Source organism: Panthera pardus, unplaced genomic scaffold (genome assembly GCF_024362965.1).
Source record: "Panthera pardus isolate Hobbes unplaced genomic scaffold, ASM2436296v1 HiC_scaffold_21, whole genome shotgun sequence".
NCBI classification, from domain to species: domain Eukaryota; kingdom Metazoa; phylum Chordata; class Mammalia; order Carnivora; family Felidae; genus Panthera; species Panthera pardus.
Genome location: NW_026526777.1, coordinates 5,489,148 through 5,513,531, shown reverse-complemented (window position 1 = coordinate 5,513,531; position 24,384 = coordinate 5,489,148). Strand labels below are relative to the sequence as shown.

At 53.6% G+C, this 24,384-nt stretch overlaps 3 protein-coding genes across 9 annotated transcripts; 1 reads left to right on the top strand and 2 right to left on the bottom strand.

Moving 5' to 3' along the window:
- Window positions 1-130: 130 nt before the first annotated feature.
- On the bottom strand, window positions 131-3,128 carry NIT1 (nitrilase 1). Of its 6 annotated transcripts, none has more exons than XM_019433214.2 (7): window positions 2,997-3,127; window positions 2,333-2,431; window positions 1,829-2,083; window positions 1,594-1,697; window positions 1,251-1,384; window positions 957-1,082; window positions 131-672 (listed from the first exon to the last, which is right to left on the bottom strand). In XM_019433214.2, the coding sequence occupies exons 1-7, from the start codon at window positions 3,047-3,049 to the stop codon at window positions 406-408; spliced, it is 1,038 nt and encodes a 345-aa protein (XP_019288759.1). In that variant the 5' UTR covers window positions 3,050-3,127; the 3' UTR covers window positions 131-405. The 6 variants fall into 6 exon arrangements, with proteins under 6 accessions (XP_019288759.1, XP_019288760.1, XP_019288762.1 ...); XM_019433215.2 differs by having other exon boundaries at window positions 3,028-3,123; XM_019433217.2 differs by having other exon boundaries at window positions 2,981-3,094.
- PFDN2 (prefoldin subunit 2) lies at window positions 3,129-14,335 on the top strand. The gene is made up of 4 exons (XM_019433224.1): window positions 3,129-3,253; window positions 12,983-13,071; window positions 13,165-13,288; window positions 14,025-14,335. The coding sequence occupies exons 1-4, from the start codon at window positions 3,179-3,181 to the stop codon at window positions 14,199-14,201; spliced, it is 465 nt and encodes a 154-aa protein (XP_019288769.1). The 5' UTR covers window positions 3,129-3,178; the 3' UTR covers window positions 14,202-14,335.
- Window positions 14,336-14,544: 209 nt separating this feature from the next.
- Window positions 14,545-16,229, bottom strand: KLHDC9 (kelch domain containing 9). 2 transcript variants are annotated; one of them, XM_019433171.2, is made up of 4 exons: window positions 15,706-16,229; window positions 15,238-15,397; window positions 14,946-15,144; window positions 14,545-14,826 (listed from the first exon to the last, which is right to left on the bottom strand). In XM_019433171.2, exons 1-4 carry the CDS (start codon window positions 16,221-16,223, stop codon window positions 14,660-14,662), a joined length of 1,044 nt encoding a protein of 347 aa, XP_019288716.2. In that variant the 5' UTR covers window positions 16,224-16,229; the 3' UTR covers window positions 14,545-14,659. The 2 variants fall into 2 exon arrangements, with proteins under 2 accessions (XP_019288716.2, XP_053764899.1); XM_053908924.1 differs by having other exon boundaries at window positions 14,658-14,822.
- Between the last annotated feature and the right edge of the window lie 8,155 nt (window positions 16,230-24,384).

Below are 24,384 nucleotides of genomic sequence, written 5' to 3'. Positions count from 1 at the left end.
ACTGAGTGTCGCACTTTGATCGGGGCAGGGAGGCTTGTCGAAGGAGCCAGAAGGCCTAGAACTGGAGCCTCGTCCGGCTGGTACGACCCCACCTCCCCTTTTCAGCTCCCAAAGGAGATGTCCAGACACAGACTTTCTGATGATTCTATTTTTTTCAATGCCAGTGCTGCTCAGCCCTCTGCATAACTTCAGTTTTCATGAAATAAACAGTGACTGTAGAAAATTCCACCTTTCTGAAACTGAAATGGGAGCTCAGGCGAAAGTTTCTTCTTTCTCGAGAAGCTGAGCCTGTGTTCCGCCAAGGCAGTCGAGCTTCTCCACGTGAGGGGAGCCGCGCCTGGGTCCTGCCATCAAGTCACGGCAACGCCAGCTCACGATGGGAGTGTCAGCTCCCAGAAGTCAGTCTTAAGACCGTGGGTGGCCCAGACTGCCGTAGAGGTCCGGCCTGCGGTGCCGGAACACAGGCAGCTGTTGGCGCAGCTGTCGCAGATAACGGAGGTCGATTCGGGCAAGGCAGAGGCCCGGTCCTTCAGAGCAGCGGGCCACCACTGTCCCCCAGGGATCCACCACCATGCTGTGGCCATAACTTGCTCTCTTCTCGTGGTGGCGTCCACACTGTGCTGCTGCCACGACGTAGCACTGGGTTTCAATGGCACGGGCCCGCAGCAACACCTGGGGATGAGGAGACGTGCGTTCACTCACGTACATGGAACGTCCAGTGGGGAATCGATAGGTGACGGATGTTACAGGCCAGTCTACTCCTTGTGACCATTCTGATAACTGCCTAGGAATGATTTACTGTTACCTGTTCTCTAACGTGAAGGGCAGCAATCTAGGGAATGAACGCTTCCCCCTGGGTGGGAAGGGGAGGAAAATCTTTTCTTCGGCTGGTAGGGCCAAGGGTGGAGAAGGAAGTTTAGAGGAGGCCCTTGGGTTTTGAAGGGAGGGTCTCTTACCTCCCAGTGGGCTGGGCCCGTAACAGATCCGAAAGCTGAAGGGTAGGTAAGTATTTCTGCTCCAGCCTGAGCCAATGCCAGAGAGAGTTCAGGAAAGCGCATATCGTAGCAGATCGCTAGACCAACCTGCAACGAAAAAGAGCCTGACACCCCTATTCTGTTCGTCACGGCATCTAGTCGTTACCTCCCTACCCCGCTCCTTAGGGCTTTCCAGCCTCTGTTACCACCTCAGAGTGTTCCTACTCTCCTCCCTCGTGTTCCTGATCCCGCATCTCCTCCTCTCACAACTCCCACCTTGCCTGCTGGTGTGCTGACAGGAGACTCGAGACTGGGCCCCGGGATGGTAGAGTTGCTCTCACGCATAGGCCCCTGCCCTGGAATCTCCACGTCACACAGATGGGTCTTCCTGTAAGTGGCCACTACTGACCCTGGAGCAAGATGGAGAAGGAGTGCTCAGTGCTGGTGCCCTAGAAGCAGCCAACCTCGTTCCTCTCCTCCCAGGGAGCTAGCTTGTAAGCTAGGATGCCAAGTACAAATGCCCCTTGACCAAGCAAAGAGTTGCGTAACAGTTCTGGAGGATCTTACTTTAGGTAGCGAAGCCTGGGAAGAGGGAGGCTGGAGAGTTCGGAAGTCTCACCCTTGTTGTCCAGAAGCACATGACAATTGTAGATTTTCTGAGTCTGTTCCCAGTCCTGGCCTCGCTCGTGGAAACCACCCAAGGACAGCCAGAGTCCACATTCCCTGGGGGAGGAGGGGGGCAGGGGGAGGAGGCGACACGGACGACTCTTCTCAAGGTTCTACCCTCCCACCTGGCAACTCAGGGACAAGTGCCCAACAAAGAAACTACCTTTTCCTCCCCCTTGCCCTGATACCTGGCAAGCTGGGTATATTCTCCTAAAAGGTTCCCACCCAGTGGCTCAGACAGGCGGAGCGTCTCTGCAGGGTCCCTCGCAACGAAGTCAAATGCCTCCGGCAGGAAAGCCAGGCAAGCACCCAGTCTGGCAGCCTCTCGAACAAGCTCTGCGCATGTTTTAAAGTTCTGCTGCTTGTCTGGGGTTGAGGTTACCTGGCACACAGCCACCAGCGGTAGTTCCCAGGAAGAAGAGAAGATGGCCATGGCTCTGGGCCTGTGAATGGCACAAGGCAGGACTCAGATTTCCCAGCACGGGAAAATCCCAGTTTAATGATCAGGGTCTCAAATGGGGAGGCGGGAGGGCTGGACTGCCCTTTGATTTGTGCTCTTAACGGGGCACAACCACCCACTGATGAAATGTTCTGTGGATGGTTGGTACCCCAGTGTTTCCCACCATCTGGTCATTTAACAAACATTTACTGAGCATCTACTGAGGCACTGAGGACAGAACAAAACGTGTTACCTGGGCTGTGCACAAAGTACTGACGGTCGAGGGATCCGGAGTCCAGGACACAAAAGAAGGGACAGGAGCTGGTGAGGAGGCCTGATGATGAAGCCCAGCCTGAAGACGGTGAGAAATCAGGACACCGGCCCCTCCCTCAAGGAGTACATTTCTAGGCTTCTCTGACTTTTCACACTGTGGGGCCGAATCGGGGCCCTGCCAGTAACACCCCCTAAGTCTTCAAAACACTCTTTACTGTAAGTAATTATGGGCTACAGGAAGAGATCATAAAGTGGGAAGATGGAGGAAAGGGCTTTACTGGGCACCTGAATACCTCGACTTCCAGTGATCTCATATTAAACTGAAGCCATTTTCCTCAGCCAAACCTATCCGCGCTTCAAAAGTCATCTCCATGAAACTTCCTTGTTTTTCCCAGCCTCTCTTCCTGACTGCACACCTGCACAGCTTTGCTGCTCAAAACATCCCCCCCCCCCCCACCCCGGAATCTCTGAGGGGAAATTCACCTTCCCTCCTTTCCCACCGCCCCGTGCTGGGCAGAGGGCACTGGCACCCAGATCCCAACCCACGCCCCCACTCTCCGGTTAACCCGTCCGAAAGGGTTCTGCCCCTCTCCCAGGGGCAGTGTCTCTGTTGCACAAGTTAAAGCACCGCAGGCGGAATTCACCGCGGCCGGCGGGGCAGACGGTAGGTCCTACATGGAGACACGGCCAAAACCATCCGCAGGATCCGAACCGAAGAGCGGCCTGGAGGCAGAGGCACCAGGGCGAGTGGGCGGTAACTGCCAGACCGGATGTGACGCACGGCGGGGCGGGGCTGCGCAGGCCGGAAGCCCAGCAGGCGGCGAAGATGGCGGAGAGCAGCGGTCGCGCCGGCAAGAGCAGCGGCAGCGGCGCGGGGAAAGGGGCGGTGTCGGCAGAGCAGGTGAGGAGCGGAGAACGCGAAGGAGGGCAGCCGGGCCGGGTCCGAAGTCGATGCGGAGAGAGGGGGGGAGCCTGTGGCCGGTGCAGGCCTCGCTCCAGTCCCACCTTTGCGAGGCCGCCCAGAGAGGGGAGGGTCCTTGGAGAAGCTGGCCGAGCCCCCAGGGAGAGAGCCAAAGGGTTGGTAGGTGAAGGCCACGCCTCCCTTGGGGGTGTTGGGTGAGCCAGCAGGAGGCGAGAGCCCCGAGATGCGGGGTGTGGGAGGATGCACAGTTGTGAGGGGAGATAGGTCGTCACTTTCCCCACTTCTCCGCACCCTCAAACAGGATAGGCTGGGCAAGGCCGCTCGTAACGAATCCCAGGGGATTAGTCAACGGGCTGGTTGTATGTGGTCTGTTACGTGACCCTGAAACCACGTTGACAGTCGCCCTCACCCTGCAGAGCCACGTGACTCACATACTCGAACAGTCTAGTGTTCCATACTGTTTTGATTCGGGACTCATTGTAAGATTGAATTTCTTTAGCGACCAGAAACCCTTTCCTAACCCGAGTTTGCATTTCCCCCAGTCTCTGGCATCGCGAGATGTTTGATAAATAACTCAGAAAGCCTTTTGTGGCATGGGAGCCATTTGCTAATAGTGAGGCTAGTGTTTTAATGGGAGTGGGAAGAAATCTCCATGATAGAAAGGAAAACATAAACAAGAGCTCTTCTAATTACAGGTTCGTTTATCATTTATTTGTGGAACAGTTGCTACAGGCAAAGGTATCCGCATAAGGGTTTTTCAAATTGCCCCATGCAAAGAGCCCGTAGTAAAATAACACATACAAAATGCTAATATGAGGCAGAAGGTGAGTGTTCTAACAGGTATAAAGTGCTGTGGGGTGGGGTTTTGGGGGGGGGGGGGGGAAGAGTTTCTGCGGGGGAGGGGGGGAGAGAGATGGAAGGGAAGGGAAAAGACACCTGATACTTTCTGAGGGTCTGCCTTGTGCCAGGCCCTCTGCTGTGTATAGGGAAACCTAGATCTTGTTTTCAAGTTAGCTCACAGACTCAATGTACAGTATTCCACATGGGCCCCTCTTTATGGTAGCTAAAGGAGGGACCCCCTAGCAAGAGGTTATGAGATTCGAGGAATGGGTGGGAAAGGGAAGCTGTGGTATAGTGGGGTGGCTTAGAGCGTAAGAAGTGCACTTGGGTTTGACAGATCTGTGTTTGAATCACATTTCTGCTATTTATTTTGTATGGGTGACTTCTTTCACCTTGCTCTCCTGTGAAAATATAATGGTGCAGGGGCGCCTGGGTGGCTCGGTCTCTTGGGCATCCGACTCTTGATTTTGGCTCAGGTCATGATCCTAGGGTCGTGGGATCGAGCCCCAAGTCGAGCTCCGTGCCAGGCGTGGAGCCTGCTTAACATTCTCTCCCTCTGTCCCGCATGTGCACACGCTCTAAAATAAAAATTATGCATAATGGTGCGTACCTCATCACTATTTTGATTATTAGTCAAAAAAGGTATTCAGAGTGTTTTTGCACAGTGATTGGAATATAGTATGTGCTTAATAAATGCTAGGTTTTGTTTTGTTTTGTTTTTCTTCTTTCCCCTTCTGGAAGAGATATTCCTTCCAGTGAATTCTAAAGGATGAGAGGAGTGAGTCAGGCAAAGAAGGAAGTGGGGAGTTTCCTAGGTAGAGGGAATAAGGTACTTAAAAGCACCGAGGCATAAAACCGCCTGGCACGTTTAGGGTGCAGGTAGACAAAGTATGGCATGGGGTGCAAGACTCGAATGTGGGGGAAAAGGGATAGAGAGGGATCTAGGATATTTCTCAGATCTCTGTCTTTGATGGATGCTGGTGCCGTAGAGAATGTAGGAAGATCGGAATTGTCTGGGAGGGAAAATACGTTTATTTTAGGGGGTTGAGTTTGGGTTTCTTGTAGGACGGTCAAGTAGAGACATCTAGTAGTTGGTTTGATTTATAAATCTTGAGTTACAGAAACCTGAATCAGAGATACGGATTAGAGAATTATAAGCTTATGGATGGTAGACAAAGCCACGGTTGTGGGTGAAATCCTCTAGGGTTTGTACAGAAAGTGAGAAGAGAAGCAGAACGAGGATGGAGCCAATATTTAAGGGGTTGTGGAGAAAGAAAAGAACCCCTCAAAGAGGGCTGAGCGGGTGTGATAATTGAGTTCGGAGGCTGTTGTTGCTTAACATTCTGTGGTCTTTGTGTTCTAGAGAGAACACTGGGTAAAAAAATATAAGATTTATCAGGGCGCCTGGCTGGCCCAGTAGGTGGAGCATGTGACTCTTGATCTTAGGGTCATGTGTTCAAGCCCCACGTTGGGCCTGAAGCTGACTTTAAAGGGGTGTGTGTGTGTGTGTGTGTGTGTGTATGATTTATCACTGCTGCAAACGTGAGCTACATAGGTCCCTTATAAACAAGATAGAAGGAAGTAACATTGTACTAGGCATTTGTTTGATCTTCTGTTAATTTATTATGCCATTTGGGTAGGTTATGTTGTCTTCCTATACCTTACCTACCTATATTGTAGGTAAGGACATTTGAGTTTCAGAGACTTTGGTTAACTCACCCAAAGTCAGTAACTGGAAGGGTGGGGCTTTTAACTGAGTGAGCGAGTTGAGAATCAGACAGACCTATTTTTCCATTTACACCACGACCGTATTAAAGATATTTGAGCTGGGCCTGAAGGATTGGATAGATTTGAACAGGTGGTAATGGAAATAGAATATAGGGAAGAGGATGAGAAGAGGACACCTAGGGAAAGCACAGGCTGACAGTGAGTGGTTAGTTTAGCTAAATCACAAGGTATAAGAAAGTTGTGGTGCTTAAAGCAAGCTGAGTCTTTGCATGGCAAAGAATTTGGAACCTTTTTTTTTTTTTTTAAGTTTATTTTGAGAGAGAGTGTGTGTGACAGAGAGAGAGAGAGAGAGAGAGAGAGCGTGTGCGAGCGAGCAGGGGAGGGGCAGAGAGTGAGGGAGAAGAATCCCAAGCAGGCTCTGCACTGTCAGCTCAGAGCCCTATGCGGGGGCTTGAACTCATGAACTGTGAGATCATGCCCTGAACTGAAATCAAGAGCTAGATGCTCCACTGACTGAGCCACCCAGGCGCCCCAAGAATTTGGAACTCTTTAATGTAAGAAGTGCCCGAGTCACAGAAGGATATATGGTATACTATTGTTTTCGTTTTTTTTTTCTGCTACCTAAAATAAGGCATGTTTATTATGGAAAATGTGGGAAACACAGGAAAAAGTACAAAATAAGTGAATGTACCCATGAGCCTACTGTCCAAAAGATAACTATTATTACCATTTTGGAGTATATCCTTTGATATACTCCAAAAGAGGTTTCTCCCCTCTTTTATGTTTTTGTATATGCATGTGTAGATGGAAAGGGAGGATGTGTGTTCTTTACGTATTTGCATACTTTATAATGTTGGTCCAGTACAATAGCATCGTACGGTATATACCATTTTGCAATCTGCATTGTAAGCCTAATATGTCACGAACAGTTTGCTGTGTCATCCAAGTGTTAGGAAAGTTAAGTCACCAGCAGCGTATAGGATGAATTTGGAGAGTCCAAAACTAGGGAGATAATTTAGAAGACGACGGGAGTAGTTTAGACAAGAGATAATGAAAGCTCGAAGTGGGGTGATGAGCCAAAGAAAAATTGCTGAGATTGATGCAATGAACTTGGCAGTTGTTGCGATAAAGGTGTGTTCAAAGACGAAACCAGGGTTTCCTACCTGGAGGGCCAGGGTGGTGTCATTAGCAGAACTAGGGGAGACAAGAAAAGGGAGCAGTTTAAAACGGGGTAAAAGATGATCAGTTCAGCTTTGAATGACCCGAGTTTAAGGTACCCGTAGGACATTTAAGTGGAAATGTTCCGTGCTGATTGTTACCATTTAGTGACAATCTGTTTTCTGCTGGATATTGTCCTCAGTTCTTTTTTTTTTTTAATTTTTTTTTTTTTAACATTTATTTATTTTTGAGACAGAGAGAGAGAGAGCATGAACAGGGGAGGGTCAGAGGAAAGAGGGAGGCATAGAATCTGAAACAGGCTCCGGGCTCTGAGCTGTCAGCACAGAGCCCGACGCGGGGCTCGAACTCACGGACCGCGAGATCGTGACCTGAGCCGAAGTCGGACGCGCAACCGACTGAGCCACCCAGGCGCCCCTGTCCTAAGTTCTTGATGTAACTAGTTGATCTTCACAAACATGCTAGGAGACTGATACTACCTTTATGTTCTTGGTGAAGAAACTGAGATTCAGAAAAGGGGTAACTCGCTCACAGATTTTGAAGCCATTGCTGACTGACTTCCGAATGCCTTCCTCTAACTTGAAATTTGGGTCTAGAATTTCTGAGGCCTGGATTTGCAGGCAGTCAAATGAAGGCAGTTGTTGGAACCACAGAGGTAGCTAAGAATACCAGTTGAAATAGTATAGGTAATAAAGGGAGAAGTGCTATGAAAAGAATCTTAGATCCTTCTCCACTGTTGGGATGAGAGGAAGAACTTCAGGAAGGGGAACGGAGTGTTAAGACAGGTTAGAGAACCAAGGGACTGAAGGGTCCTGGAAGCTAAAAGTGAGAAGAGAATGTACATTACACTGGGCCTCTCAGTTCAGTCCTCATTGCTACCCTGAGACAATGGTTCTCCACTTGCTGGGACTCCCCCCCCCCCCCCAAGAAATTTGGCATTGCCTGGAGACATTTTTGGTTGTCACAAGTAGGAGTTGCTGCTGGCTTTTAGTAGGTGGAGTCAGGGAGGTTGCTAAATATCTTACAATGCACAGGACAGCCCCCCATAAGAAAGTATTTTCCTGCCCAAAACTTCAGTAGTGCTGACGTTTAGAAACCCTGCTTTATGGTGTATTAACTGCATTTTATAAATGAGGAAACCAAGAGAAGTTAAGTAGCTTGGTCATACAGCAAGTAAACAGCAAAAACACTAGGATATGAACCCGTCCACAATAGACTCAGAAGTCTGGGCTAGTTCCACCTTACCGTGTGCTACTTAAGAGAGTTTCAAAGCAGCAGAGTGAAAATTGAGAAAAAATTGTTGGGTTAGGCAGGAGGCCATTCGTGATCTTTGAGAAGTTAGTTTAATAAGTAGTAATAGTTTAATAACTAGTATAGATAGAAAGCAATTTAAAGTGGGCTGGGAATGAATGGGAGGTGAGGAAGTCGAGGCAGTGAGTATAGACTAGTCCTAAAAACATGATGAAGGGGCGACTGCGTGGCTCAGTCAGTTGAATGCCCTACTCTGCATCTCAGCTCAGGTCTTGCTCTCTGGGTTGTGATTTGGGGCCCGCAACAGGCTCCATGCTGGGCGGCAAGCCTACTTTAAAAAAAAAAAAAAAAAAAAAAAAAAAGATGAAGAGAAGGGCTTAGAACCATTATTTGTTGGAGTAATAAGGTCAAAGAAGTTTTCTTTGACAGCTGAGTATGTTTGTCAGGAAAAGAGGGCACTGAACTGAAAAGAAGATATTTAGTGAGTGATACCCTATAAAATGCTTTTCCAGACGCATCCAGTCGTAATTCTTGACCTGTTATTCTATTCTTCAGTGAACCAATAAGAGTAAATATCACGTAGGTAAGAAGACCAAAGGACAAGAAAAAAAAAAGACCAAAGGACATTTTGGGGATAAAGGTATTGATTGCAGATTTTTTGTGAAGTTACCAAAACTATACGGTAGTGATTAAACAAAAGAAAAAAGAAAGAAAAAATAAAGCAGGCAAATAAATCATACAAAACTAGTTTGACTTCTTTTTTTTTTTTTTTTTTTGAGATTTTATTTTTTGAGTAATCTCTCCATCCAGTGTTGGGCTTGAACTCACAATCCCTGGGTCAAGATTCACACGCTCTTCCAAATGAGCCCAGCCAGACACCCCCTAGTTTGACCTCTATGAGAGGTGACGGATGACAAGCCAGGAATAATACATCAGCTAGAAAAGGGTCCTTAGAGTTCCACAGAGCTGGGGAGAGGTACCAGTTCCGCAGCTTACTGCGCTAACACATTCTCTCTCTCTCTCCTTCTCCCCTCCCTCCCCTCCCTCCCCTCCCTCCTCCTCCCCTGCTGCCTGTCCCCTCCCCTGCTGCCTATCTCCTCCCCTCCCCTCCCTCTCCCTCCCCTCCCTCTCCCTCCCCTCCCTCTTCCTCCCCTCCCTCTTCCTCCCCTCCCTCTTCCTCCCCTGCTGCCTGTCCCCTTCCCTGCTGCCTATCTCCTCCCCTCCCTCTCCCTCCCCTCCCGTTCCCTCTCCCTTCCCTCCCCTCCCCTCCTCCCTCCTCCCTCCTCCCTCCTCCCTCCTCCCTCCTCCCTCTTCCCTCTTTCTCTCTCCACCATCTTTGGTCTACTGACCCATAAAATGAAGGTACAGGTCTTATACTGTGCTTTTTTGTTTGTTTGTTTTAGAATTAAATGAGATAGAGTCGAGCAGAGTGCCTGGCATATAGTAGTGTTCTTTTCCTTACAAACCTTGGGCGGAAGGTGCAATATTGTAGGACTGTGGAAAAAACAGGTATTTAAAAAGAGGTTGCAGGGGTGCCTGGGTGGCTCAGTCAGTTAGTCCGACTTCGGCTCAAGTCATGATCCCACGGTTCTTGAGTTGGAGCCCCGCGTCAGGCTCTGTGCTGACAGCTCAGAGCCTGGAGCCTGCTTCAGTTTCTGTGTCTCCCTCTCCCTCTGTCTCTCTCTGCCCCTCCCCTGCTCAGTCTCTGTCTCTCTCTCAAAAATAAACATTAAAAAAATTTTTTAAAAGAGGTTGCATTTGCATATTTAAAATTTCAAAGAAGACAACAGTAAAGATTAGAAGGCAGGCCTGCATAGTTGAAAATTAGAAATGCACTAAAATTGGAAAGCTTTTCTACCAAAAAATTTAAGGAATTGATATGCATTTATATGTGAACACACAGAGAGGGTTAACATATGGGATGTATTAACTAACTTTATTATCAATCATTTCACAATATATACATATACTAAATCATAATGTATACCTTAAACTTACACAATGTAATATGTCAGTTTTATGTCAGTAAAGCTGGGGGGGCGGGGGTAGAAAACCATGTCCTGTATAAAAGTGTGCCAAGAATGTAAAGAGCTCTGTATAGTTGCCAGGATTGAAGTTACTTTTGAATAGGATAAACAGTTGGTATTTTAATTTAATTGGATTCTTTTTCAGTAGGGATGTTTACATGTAAGATGAAGATTTTAGTAGGGCTGAGGGAATCAACACTGACCTAACCATCCCTTCTCACGCCAGACAACTTTAGGAGAATGGCAATAAGGGAAAGAGAAGGAAAATAAGTCTGGCCATAAGGGAAAAGACCATTAGAAAAGTATTTTCAGAGGAAGAACGTGGGAATACATCACAGCCTTTCTGTCTTCATTGGCAGGTTACTATGGGCTTATTTTGCATCTAATTTACAGTTAGGTTACGGTTAGCTGCTAAGAGATTTCATTTCCTTTAAGTGCACCAGTGGCTGAAATTTTCCATAATAACTGTAGATAACTCATACACTGAAATAGATTTATTTTAATTTGCCATTTGATTAAAAGTTCATAAACTGGGCCAAGAGGAAGTAGGGGTTGTTAATTAGCAATAATGTTTGAAGAAAAATTGGAGTTGAAAACAAAACCTCTTCTTGCCTTTAGTTGTGTCAAATTGGTGGCTGAAAAGTAGATTCCTACTAATTACTAAGGAAAATAAGTCTAGGCCTCCGAAATTTTAGACTCTTAAGCTGATTTCACTGGTGTGTTCAACAAAATACATCCAGAAGAGAGGGTCATTTGGATGCTGGGAGAGCATCTAGAATCTGGTTTCGTTGTGGAATTTCCATAGATGAAATTACTTTGATCTGTAACATCGATAGTGAAGGAAAAGCTAACCATAAATGGAATAGTTTGGTATAGGTAGTGGAGTTAGGTTTCAAAGCGTTTGTTGCAATGAGTGCGAGAAGTACACGGAGATCAAAGGTTGGTGGCCGGGAGGAGGCAGCATACGACTGGGGCGACGGCCTCCTAGTCAGACTTATTTCTTGGTTTTTTGAGCAGGAAAAGAGGTGTAGGGGTGGCACAGGCCAGCCAGCAGGGTCTTATCAGCTGTAGATGAGCCTTGTGGAGAGAGGTACGGGATAGAAGGTCCTCGTAAAGATGAGGCGGTCACCAGTAGCATGAGACTGGGCAGGATATGGCTGGGAGCGAGAGCGTGGGCGGGCCCACGGCCCTCAGCTGATCAGGAAGGGCCAAGGGGGCACTTGGATTTGGGGAGAAGGCCATGACAGCAGTTAACGCACTTTTCCTGCCTACGAAGCCCTTTCCTAACTAGCCCGCACCATACAGCAGTTCTATAAAGTAGGTGACCCTGTGTGTGTCACAGGTGAGGGAACTCAGGCCCAGAGGGGGAAACCCGGTGGTTCTCCTTTCTGGATGCACATTAGAATTATGGGGGAGTGTTAGAAGTGCTGAGATCCCAGGGGCCTCACCCAGTGATCGTGTAATTGTTCTGAGGTTCCACCATTCGTGTTTTGAAAATGCTCTCCTGGGGACTTTAACGTGGCGCCGGGGTTGAGAACCATCGGATTAAATGTCCAAGGCCATAGAGCCAATATATGGCACAGACCAACTTGAACCTGGTTTTTTGTCTCTGGGCCCCATGTTTGCCCCCCACACACCCCCACGATCTTCTTTCCTCATTACATTTTCCGCCTTTCATCTGGTACTTCTTTCTAAACACAGTCATCAGAGCCCTGTACTGAGAGTGACGGAGGTGGTGATTTTAGTACCCAGTCTGGCTTTCACGCTGTTTTAGGTTCCCTGCTCTGTTTCTGGGGAACAAGGAGCTGGTAGTAATCATTTCTCTGGGCCTTTATGTGTGTTACTTCTTATGCCTCCTTTGCACCCTTTCCTCCCCCAGTTTCTCGTCCTTCAGGCTTCAGTTAAGGCCGTGTCTCTCAGGAAGCCTATGTTAGTTGGGGTTTCCAGGCTACAGACATGGACCCTGAGCAACCTTTTCTTTTTTGAAGTAGTGTTTTGGAAGGCTGGCGGGTAGTTCACAGAATTGACCACAATGAAGAGAAAGGTTAAATAACTGAGTCCCACCAAGTTCAAGAACTAGGGCAGCTTTGGGGATTTCAGGAGGAGGAATGGAGGATCGTCTCTGCAGGACAAGTAGTTGCCTTCGCTGCACCTGTCTTCCGTACCCGTTTCTCTCTACCCCCCAAATCAGTTCCTGTACAGAGACTCTGGTATAGAACAACAGGTCACCGCCCTTGTGGTCAAGGGCCAAGGGTCCTGTGAATGGTAGCCCCACAAGCACCCCCTGAGCTAAGGAGGGGCGGCTCCCCTGTGGGAAGAATGCCGGCTGGGCAGGTCCAAACAGGAGTTAACTCACCACAGAGTCTTTCCGAACAGCCTTCTTTACCTGCAAGTCTAAGCCTCTCTGCAGGTGCCCCAGTGGCTCTCCACCCCATCCTGAGTTACACATGCCTGTTCCTCACCACACGGGAAGCTGCGAGAGGGACTAGCAGAGCTCTCTCTCACACCGGGCAGGCTCTCAGTGCAGGGTGAGTGGCTTCCGGACAGACTGAAGGTCGAAATGACAGACGTGGGTTCTACTCCTTTTCTAAGGGAGGTGTCCAAAGCTCGCCGTCCTGTGTTGTGTCTTGACCCTCTGCCGTGCCCGCTGTCTCCTCTCTCACTTAACTCTTTCTCACCTTCTAAGGTCATTGCTGGCTTCAACCGCCTTCGACAGGAACAGCGGGGTCTGGCGTCCAAGGCAGCCGAGCTAGAGATGGAGTTGAATGAGCACAGGTGAGGGCGTTGGGGAGGCGCAAACAGGAGCGGCGGGCGGGCTGCCGTGGAGCGGGGCTGGATTCTCCGAGCGGCCTTGTCCTCCCACCCCAGCCTGGTGATAGACACCCTGAAGGAGGTGGACGAAGCCCGCAAGTGCTACCGCATGGTGGGAGGCGTGCTGGTGGAGCGGACGGTCAAGGAGGTGTTGCCGGCCCTGGAGAGCAACAAGGAGCAGGTGAGCGGGAGTCCCTGCGGACAAGCTCTGGGCGCCGAGGGGTGAGGGAAGGGAGGCCGGGACTGGGGGAGCATGGTGGAGGAAGTGGGCGGGCACCCATGTTGAAGATGGCACGTGCAGCCTGTCAGCCTGTGCTTTTTATGCTGTGCAAAGTCTAACTCCTCACACAGGAGGGACTGCTGGCTGGCGGCCTCTTCCCCGGCACTCTGTGACCTGGCTCACAAGCCTGGCTCTCCCAAGGGGGAGAGGCAGCAGTGAGAGCAGGGTCTCTCACAGTGTGGTCCGGGGACACCTGCATCCAGGTCACCTGGAGGCCTGACCCAAAATGCAGCTGCCTGGACCCACCGATTCAGAACAACTGGCTAGGGGGCCTGTGGGGTGGCATCCTTTTTTTTTTTTTTTAAAGTCCTCTCTGCACCCAACATAGGGCTCGAACCCACAATCCCACGATCAAGAGTCACATGCTCTACTGACCGAGCCAGCCAGCCAGCCAGCCACCCCACGGAGTGGCATTTTAAAAATAAACAGCCCAAGTGGTTCTTAACGTACATTAAAGCTCACACGCCGTTGTGTTTGAGAAAGGCATACTTTTAGGGTCTCGGCTCTACTATTAATACTTGGTAAAAGGTGAGGTTACAGGTGTCCTCTCTCCTTCCCGTCCCCCAACTATAGTCCATCCCAGGTAGGGGAAGGTGGTTCCTGAAATCCTCATGTAATCCTATCGCTGGCCCTCTAGATACAGAAGATCATTGAGACACTTACACAGCAGCTTCAGGCAAAGGGAAGAGAATTAAATGAGTTCCGGGAAAAGCACAACATTCGTCTCATGGGGGAAGATGACAAGCCGGCAGCCAAGGAAAACTCCGACGGGGCTGGGGCCAAGTCCACCTCAGCCGGAGTGTTGGTCTCCTAGGGACCAAGGCCTTTGCGTTTTTTTTTTCTACCCTGACTCCCACTTCTTCTGATTTCTCTTTATTGTTATTATTATTATTTTCTCTGCTATTGTAATATTTTTTTGTTAATTAAATGTTTTGGTCAGAATGCTCAGCTCCAGCCTCAAGCTTTCTCCCAATATTAGGGGCGGGATCTGCATGAGGCATGGAAAAAAGCCCATGATCTGTGGGGTTTGGCTCCATCGGGCTGATGGTTCACAGTTTCGGAGGAGGCCCCATATTTTATCCTTTCCCTTGCAAATAAAGATGTATCTCCTTATTCACTGCCCTCCCCCACCCCCCCAAAAGATTCAGAGACAAATGTTGACTCTCAGATTGAAATTTAATAAGCAGGTGAAATGAGGCAGATCGCTCTGGTGGTAACGCGCTGCGAGTTTGCAACAAAACGGGGGCTTGGCGATGTGTCTTGGCATGTTCTTTAGATGAAAAGGTCCAGGATGCAAACCTGTGGACTAGGCGTCCTGCCATCCTCACCGAAACCCCCAACCAGGTAAAGCTGGTCATTCCAAAGGCAGGTGCGATGGCCCACGCGCTTCAGCCCTTGGTCTGCGCAGGGGAAGTGGAACCACGAAGGAGGGGACCTGCCTGTTGGGGAAGAGCAGAGGGTGCTTATTGAGGCGGTACCGTTTTGGCACCATGGGGCTCCTCCTCGTCTTCCCACCTTCTCCCCACCCTCTTCCCCGCCTCAACCAGCCGGCCCTCACGGGTGTCATAGATGTACAGGTCATTGCAGATGGTGTCTCTGGCTCTGGTCAGAGTTTCTCCGCCAAACAGCACGGCAAAGGGCCCCACCACGGAACACGAGTGATGCCGCAGGCCCCGGGGCCCCTGCCGGGACCCCTGCCCAGTGCTCACAAGCCTGGCAAGCTGCTCCCTCAGACGGGGGGCAGCAGGTGGTTCCTCCTTGCGGGAGAAAGAAGGGGTGTTGGCTGGAGGGATTTGGGCCTCCCAGTTTTTGCCCCTTTCCACCCTAACAAGTTGTGAGTCGACAGGTACCCCAAGCTTCCCGTGACTCCAGTGCCCGGCTACTTCTGGTTCAGCCGAGTTGCAGCCCCCAAAGAGCAGGAGCTGGTGGCCTGGGCGGGGCCCGGGAGTTTGGAGCAGGGCAGCGGAGTGACCCGAGCGTGAGGCTGTGTGACAGCCCTCTTCCTTATAGCTGTGGATATGCAGCAGTTCGGGCCTGAGTTGGGTTTTCTGGAAAATACAAGTGCTGTACTGCCCTTTCCCCAGCCCCTTTCTGTGGTGCCAAGCATGGAAAGGAGGCAGGGACCGAGCAGCGGTCGGATGAGAGAGAGAGGGTAGCAGCGGCAGAGAACGAGCTCGCTATCGTAGTCACGGTGGGTGCGGGGGGAGGCGGGTGCCGGGGTGCGGCTGTGGCCGGAGTGCTTGCGATTCTGTTCCCCTGCGCTTTTCCAGAGCACAGATGAAGGGACGGGGGACGGTGCGGGGCCCGGGGTGCCATACCTGTAGGTGCGGGCGCCGGGGTCCAGCCGTAGCGTGTAGACGCTGCCGTAGCGACGCTGGGTGCGGGTCCCGCCCTCCCGGCCCGCCACCCGCAGCTCGCGGTCGGAGACGCGGGTACAGGTGTGGCTGCTGAGGCCGGCGGGGGGGCGGCTGCCGGGGGCCGCGCTCCACGCCTCCCACGCTCCGCGCTCCGTGTCCAGCGCGGCTACGGTGGCCACGCGGCGCGACCCGTCCCAGCCGCCCACCACGCAGAGCCAGCGCCCGCCCACCGGCGCCGCGTCGTGGTGGCTGCGCCGCGGGCCGCCCCGGGCCCCCAGCCGTACGGCCTGGCCCCCCGCCGGGTCGAAGACCACCGTGTCGCCGCTCGGCTCCGTCGCCCCTCCGGCCGGGAGGCCCCCCACCAGGTAGAAGCGTCCCCGCAGCTCAGTGCAGGAATGGAAGGCCCGCGCCAGGAGCGCGTCCCGGGCCACCGGCCGCCAGGTCCAGCCCGCGCCCCCCGGGGGCCCCGCCAGCGCCATGACCCCTCCCCCCACCTGCCCCCCAGGAACCGCCCGGGTCCCTGCCACGCGCCGCCGTCGCCCAGCAACCACTGCCGCACTGGCAGCGCGACCGGCTGCAAACCGAAGGTCGCAAAGCACCGGTTACCGTGGAGACCGGGAGACCCGGGTAGCTGAGGGAAGGGACGGTGTTGTCACCGCGGCGACGGGAGCTGCGCGAAGTCCAGAACAATCCTGAAAGACTGTCAGAGGGCGGCCAGGTCCTCAGACGGACCCCCGTTATCAAAGCCGCGAGCTGATTTGAGGTGCAGGCGTGGCTCTGCGGGGGGCGACGAGGGACACCCTTTTCCAATTGCACCTGCCCTCCCCCGGGATGAGTCTGGGGGAGGGGAAGAGGGGGCGTGAAAGTGGGAGTCAGGAGACTTGGGTTCTGGTCCCAGCCGTGCCCCTGACTCTCGGGGTGACCGCGGGCACCCTCAGCTTTCTCATTTATCAACTGTGCTGTGGGTTTTCTGTCTCAGGCGTCTTGCAGACGACTTTCCCTGCTAGAGGCTGAAGATCCCGGTGGGCTGGGTGGAAGCGTCCTTTCTGTTCTGGCCACTAGAGGGTGGTAGAGCCTGCTGTCAGGGCACACCGCGCGTGCGTGCGTGTGTGTGTGTGTGTGTGTGTGTGTGTGTGTGTGTGTGTGCGCGCGCGCGCGCGCGCGTGTGTGTGTATGCGCGCGCGCGCGCGCGTGTTGGGGGGCGGGGTTGGGATGGGGTTGAGGAGGAATGCCTGAAACTTGGAGAACTTTCCACTACGGTGTCCCGGGAAGAATAATTCCTTATTTCAGCTCGCCTCATAGGCTCGCAAGGAAACTGAGGTGCTGTGGCATCTGGAACTCGAGGTTAAGGGCAGGGAGTTTCTCCCGAGAAGATCCAGGCCAGCAGCTGCCCAGCCCTGGAAGCTGGAGGGGGGCGTAGTGGGGGAGGGGGCAGAAGAACAGAAAAACAAGCATCTGTTACTCCCTGGTATCTCCCTTTAATTCCAGCCAGGTCCCCTGCCCTTCCTCCTGACTCTGTCCCTCCAGGACCCGGTGAGGGACCAAGAGGCCCGGATCCAAGCTGAGGAGTTTGGGCCCCAGGAGCCAATGCAGACAGATTTCTGCTCCCAGCACAGAAACCGGACGTGTGTCCCCAGCCCTGGGCTGCAAATGCGGGTGATGGCTGCTATCGTCGCCTGTGGTCTCCACACATCAGCTCGTTCCCCATCACGCCCCAGAAATGGAGGCACGAGGGAGACCAGGACTGCAGGCGGGGAGGACCTGTGATTCAGGGGTCTGATGGTGCGCGTCCTCTGAGCGCGCGTCCTCTGAGCACACAGCATGGCAACAGTATGTGCGGGAAGGCGCGGAGAGACTGGAAGGTTACGAGACCCGTTTCCCACTTGTCCTTGAAGCCGAGAACCAGTAAGAGCTTCGAAAGTCCCCGTCCCCCCCAATTCCAGCTTTCCTGGAGTCTGGCGGAGATGATCCTCAGTTTTACCAGATCATGGTAACGAAATCTCTAGAAAATCCCCAACTGCTAACATCCCCGACTGAAATCTGAAAGCCAGCCTTCTCCCTAAGACTGCTCTGACTGGCTAGCCTCCAACCAGCTAGGATTTAGGCAAGGAGTTGCCTGGGACAAGGGAGGCGGGGTGGTCATTTCACTTAAGCCTTGTGGGCCTATATGCCCATTTTGCCAGACTCCTTTTCTTTTTTTCTTTCCCAAAGATTTGATTTAATTTAATTTAATTTAATTTAATTTAATTTAACTAACTTCCTTCCTTCCTTCCTTCCTTCCTTCCTTCCTTCCTTCCTTCCTTTTTCTTTCTTTCCTTCCTTCCTTCCTTCCTTCCTTCCTTTTTCTTTCTTTCTTTCTTAGAGAGAGAGAGCGTGCACTCCAGAGCAGGGGAGGAGTAGAGGGAGAGGGAGGGAGAGAATCTTAAGCAGTCTCCATGCCCTGCATGGAGCCCAGCCGTTGGGCTCGAACACACAAACCGTGAGATCATGACCTGAGCCAAAATCAAAAGTCAGATGCTTAATCGATTGAGCCACCCAGGCGCCTCCAAAGATTTTATTTTTAAGTAATCTCTACATCCGAGGTGGGGTTTGAACTTAACAACCCCAAGATCAAGAGTCACATGCTACTGACTGAGCCCGCCAGGCGCCCCTGGCCAGAGTCATTTTCTGCCTCTCCTGGGTAGAGCCGGGAACTCCCCACCCCAGGGGCCTTTCCAGCTTCTCTCTCACAGCTTTGTGTTCCTTCCCTCAGCTTCCACCCTGGCTCTGAGCCCTCAGCGGTTTGCATTTCGCTTGGATGTAGAGCCTGAACCCCACATCCTCCTTGGTGGTACCCCCTCCAGGGCCATCTAGAAGCTTGAGGTGTTTAGCCACTGCTGTTCCAGACATAGACCCAGGGAAGGAGCTGCTCAGGACTCCCATCTCCTTTGGTTAGTCTGAACCAAGCCCATAGTTTGGAGGAGGTAGAAAAGAGTCTAGGGGAAAGAAAGAGAGAGACGAGGGTGGGAGGGAGGGAGGGAGGGAAGAAGGAAGGAAGGAAGGGAGGGAGGGAGGGAGGAAAGAAAGAGGGAAGGAAGGAAGGGAGGAAAGAAAGAGGGAAGGAAGGAAAGGAGGGAGCCAGAGATGGAGGAAGGAAGGAAGAAATAAAAGACAGGAAGAAAAGAAAAAACACAAGCCAGTCTGCCTTTGTATGACTTATTTTATACCCAGAGCAGCATCTAAAGTGGTCTATGATGACCCTGTCAGTGATCCAGAAGCTGAAGGGGCATTAGGATAAAGTGAAGGGTAGGCCTGACAAAGGACTTTGGGAGAACAGGAGAAGGGCAGCCACAAGGGCCCCTCCTTTTCTGGACCTGCTTTCACCTGCTAATAATATCCCGGGACGATGTCTGTCCAGGGCTGGGGGCTAGGGCAGATCATTCTGAAAGTCTCACAGTCCTGACATGATCCCATGAGTTTGGTCCCAGTTGGCCATTTCTGGTACAAGGATGCCCGCTGCCCAGCTTCCCAGTCTCAGATGTCTGTCCCAGGCCCAAATCTGTACCCAATCTGTCTTCAGAAAACTCTCTTTTCTCCTTCCCTTAAATTCAGTCTGGCCCTGGAGCCATCCCCGGTTCTCAGCATTGTTCAGGACACAACCGCCCGCCTGCTCAGGACTTGCTCAGTTCCTTCTGCCGATGTGTCCCCGGCTGTGCCACCCTTCAGGCCGGCCCGCACTGCCTCTTCTACTGTCCTCTGACCTTTCTACATTTTTCCCCACAGCTCACTCTGGCCAGTTGTCTTCCTGGCTCCCTGCTTCCCTGGCCCTAATTCTGGTGCTTTGCTCTCAGATCAGCCAGAATAAGGACACGGATAAACAGAAAGGCAGAGGAATGGCTGGGAAAAGAGACCGCAAGAGGCCAGATCTTGAGAGCTCATCCGATTGTAACTGTGACCTGAGCTGGAAGGGGTTTGAGAAAAGGTGGACCTGTCAGCAGACGGAGTGGGGGGTGGGGGGTGGCATCAGTCTAACTGGAGGACGGTGGAGAGATGGGGTAAGGATGGGGAATATCTTGAATTTTTGAAAAAAAAAAATTAAATGTTTATTTTGGAGAGAGAGAGGGTGGGGACAGAGGATCTGAAGCAGGTTCTGTGGTGACAGCAGAGAGCCTGATGCGGGGCTCGAACTCATGAACCATGAGATCATGAACCTGAGCTGAAGTCGGACGCTTAACTGACTGAGTCACCCAGGTGCCCCCCAAATTTTGAATATTTAAGGGACTTGGCGGTATTGAAGAGGAAACGTCGTTGGGTCCCACTGTTGAGTGGCTGAAACTCAGGTAGATGAGGACACCTAGGCATTCAGAAACTTCTCTTTAGGGTCTTTGTGTCTCTGCTTCAGGCCTTGTCTCAGCGTCTTTGTCTCTGAATTACGCCCCTCCGTTACTCCGTGTGTGTGTGTGTGTGTGTGTGTGTGTGTGTGTGTGTGTGTGTGTTTCTGCCCCAACTCCTTTCTTTCTCCAGGTTTCTACCTGGTCTTACTGTGCCTTGAGATCTGTCACCATTTCCAAGTTTGCTCTTCCCGCCCCTCCCCGCCCCCCCCCCCCCCCTTACTGAACAGAGGCAACCATCTGACTTTCCTTCAAGGAGGTCTGGAACCTTCCAGGAGTGACCAGGCTTCTCCCCTTTGGCTGTGTTCTAGACTGTATACTCAGTGTGGGGCCCCTGGGCACAGTCAGAGGGTATATTGATGACTAACGAGGACCCGAGGGAGCTCCGATGTTTGGGGCCTTTTCAGGGAGTAGGATTTCCCCACAGGAGACCTTGGAGGGTGGAGGCCTAGGCCCAGGGAGGGAAGCTGACAGGCAAATGGAGACAGATTCCGGTCTTTACTCCTCTATCCTTTCCTTTATGGACCTGATCTTGCAAACTGTCGCAGGAGGGAACTCGCGCTGTTTCCTGATCCCTAGTCCTTTTTTTTATGCCACTTCTAGAAATGAAGGAGCAACTGGGGTTCAAAAAGGCTTCGGGGTGATGCTGGAGGGCAGTCACTTAAGGGTGCCTGCAAGGGGAAGGCACGCGTGCATCTTGGGGTGTGTGGGGTTGTGGGGGGCGGGGAATGCCCAGCAGGGGAGTGGGGGGCCTGCTCAGCTTGCACCTCTGCCTCCCGGGACTTCTCAAGCTCCCGGCCTTGCTGTGTGTGGGGCTGAAAACCGATGCAGGATGGAGTCCAGGTCTCCCAAGTGTGGCGGGAGCAAGGCCAAGAACGAGTCGTGCTGCCCCAGGACGGCCGGAAACCGGAAGTCCTGGCCCCTGCTTCCTGGGGACCGGGGAGGGGTGGGGGGGCGCAGACCAAGATGGAACCTGGGCGCCCGGGACTGGGCCCCTCGACGGCTGTGACGCGTCCTGGCCTCTGACCAGGGCAGCCACGCGGCTGCTGAGTGCTGGCCATGGAAACAGGCCGGCTGCAGGTCTGAGGCCACCTGGGGCTTGGAGGGGAGAGGAGGAGGGAGCTCGGGTTTACAAGACGGACAGGTGAATGTTCCCAGGCCACACAGAAGGAAGATTGTGCCAACAAACTTCAAAAGAAGATGTGCCCTCAAATTACGGGGAGTCCCCAGCTCCTCCCCGTTCCCCCCTCCCCGCCCCCCGTGCCGCGCTCCCCCTTGGCCCCCGTGCTCTGTCAGCTTCGGCCCCTCTCTGCTCCTGTGTCCCCTCGAGAACATCCACCTTTCCCCTCAGGGGCTTCTCCACTCTTCTCGCAGCTCCCAGCCCTTCCAGGCTTCTCCCCGCGCTGGGCCTTCTGGTCTCCTGGATTCACAGGGCCATTTTCCGCTCTGCAGCCGTCCTGCCACCCCCAGCGCCTGGTCTGAGGCGGACACTTGATGGCAGGGCCTCTGCAGGCTTGCTTTCCCCTGGGGCAGCTGCGCCGGGTGGTGACAGGGGCTCAGGCTGATGGCGGGGGGTGGCTGTCTGGTTTGGACAGGCACCCTGCCCTGGGCATCCAGGCCGCTGTTTGGAAGGGAGCAGAAGCCCCAAAGGCCGGGAGCACCTGAAGGTACCCGTCTGGCCCCTGGGGAGCTCCCCCCATGATTCCCCGCAGCCGGGCTTCCCGGGAGGAGCCTCCGCGGTTGGGATGGAGACTGGGAGGATGCATGGGGAGCACCGCTTGGGGTCCGAGCTCTCAGGATCCTGCCTGCCTTTGCTCCTAATTCCTCCTTTGCTGCTACGTCTCTCGCTGCTGCTCCAAAGACTGCTCTCCGTGAGGGCTCCGACTCTTGTCCTAGACCTGCCAGCACCCACTTCTAGAGCATTCTAAAAGGGCCAGCCCATCCAGAGACAGGGGGTCAAAGAATAAGGGCATCTGTCTCCTACCCCATGCTCGAGGTCCCTGAGTTCACGGTCGTGTATTTGCAGACGCTTGGGGGGTCCAGGGGGTGACAGCCAGCAGGTGGGGCTGCGCACGCGGAGGCCGACTGAGAAACGGAGCCCACGGGCGCGCCTCTAGCTGAGCCGTCGCCCTGGGTGGGTCACCCCAGCTTTAGACCTCTTTAGCGGCAAACAAACCCAGCCCCCTGGGCTCCCAGGGATGTTGTGAGGCAACCAGGAAGTGTGGTTGTCGTTGAAGGACCGGGGCTGGGTACCCGGGATCCCTGGGCCTGCAGAACGGGGCGAATGGGAACAGCAGAGCGCGTGCCAGATGGAACGTTTAGATGAAACCTTCCGGAAAACTGGGTGCCACCATTCTAACAGTGGGCACAGCGAAGCTCCGGCTGCAGGGGTGGGGGGCGAAGGGGTGTCTCCGTGGCAGAAAAGCTCCGGGAACCCCTCCTCTGTGCGGGACCCTCTGTGTGAGGGGGGCAGCCCCGGAAGGAGCAGAAATGAGCTTGAAGCCTCTACCTGAAGGAGCCGCGGTCCCGGGGGACGGAATCAAACCCCTTGTCGGGAATCTTCTGCCACAGTGTCGGTCAGCGCCCCCGAAGCCTCTCTGTGCAAAGTGCAGAAGCCAAGGCGACGAGCGCATCGGAAGCAGCTTCGTGTCGCGCAGGGCCACACAGCGGGGCAGGACTGGGTCGCAGACACGCCGTCCACCCTCGTGCCTCCGACTCGGTCCACTCTGATTGGACTACCCCGTCTCTCCCAAAGCCCAAGGTTCTCCCCCCCACCCCGCCCCCGTGTCCGCTCCTCCTCCCCCTCGCTCAGCCTGACCCTCGCTCTCACTCTCCTCGCCACCCCACCCCACCCCTCCTCGTCCCTCCCTGACTCACCTCCCAGTCCCACTGACACAAACAAAACTTTCAGCACGACCCACCCCGACCGGTTTGGCCTAGGTGTGCAGCCTGCCGCGGGGACAGACAGGAGTTGCAAGCGGGTGCCCGGCCACAGGACGGTAAGCACCTGCAGCTCCGCTCGCGGAAACAGCCCTGAGCCTGGACCCGGCACGTGCACGAGGACGCGAAGGGAACGCACGGTGGCGGGACGTGGCGTCTGCCGGCCGACGCGGCCCCCTCCCCCAACGGAGGGGCTCGCGGAGGGCAGGGGCCGTGTGTGCTGCGGCCCCGTCCCCTCCCTGGAGCCTGGTGCTCAGCGGTGCTCACTAAGTGTCCGTAATTGAACTGAGGCAGGCAGGCCCGGTGACGCCGCTCAGACACGTACGCACGTTAACGATGCCACCGCGGCTTGAATTGTTCCCATTCTTCGGGCCCAGAATGTGGGTGGGAGGAAGGTAGGTAGCGAGGCATGAGGGGAATGGGGGTTCGATGGGGAGCAAAGAACGGAGGGCAGGATACCAGGCACTGGCCTAGAAAGGCTTCCGCAGCCAGGATTTTCTTCCAGCCCCAGCCCTAGAATCTGCCTTCCGCAGGACTCATCCCAAAAGAGGGACAGAAAGGCCTGCGTATGAGGGCTTGTCCCCCAAGCGCATGGCCCTTGTGAGACACACAAGATGGCCCAGGGAGCAGAGAGATTTGGAGATGGATATTTGTTTGGTGAGGGAGGGCAACACTTTGACTTCAACCAGAGGCCTGGCTGGACCACCTTGGGTCCTCGGCCCCAGCGACACCTCGGGCAAGTCCCGCCTCCCGTCAGCTCTCCACATGGCTGGAGCTGGGGGTGAGTGGACGAGGGGCTCACAGACTCCCTGACTGGTTGCACTGTGGCGGGGTTGGGGGCGTATGGTGCATGGGAAGGCTGAGGAGATACGGAACCAGAACTGGAAACCCACTGCTGTCCCCCTGCCCCCCCACCCCATGCCTCGGTTTCTCCGGTGGTTTCCCGGACCAGGAGGGGTGAATCCGTGGGAAGGAAACCGTGCGATAGGATCCGAGGTGTGATAATTATAATTATAATACAGGATGCTCCCCCCTCCCATAGCCCCTGGCCCTACCCCACCCCTGCGACACTGCATCTCAAAGCAGCATCGGGGTGAGGCCGCTTCCCCTGGCACAGGTGGGGACCTGAGTCCTAAAGAGGGGAAGGGGTTTGCCAAGGTGGAGGTGGAGAGGAGCTGGGGAGTTTTGGCATCTGGCCTGGCCCTTGAGGAGGGCCTGCCGGAAATAGCCCTTGAAGAAGGGGTCACTACCAAGGTCACTGCCAGGAGTTGGGGTCATGGTCCTGAGGCCAGGGTTAGAGTCCGGGTGACGGCTCAGGTTCGGGAGAGTC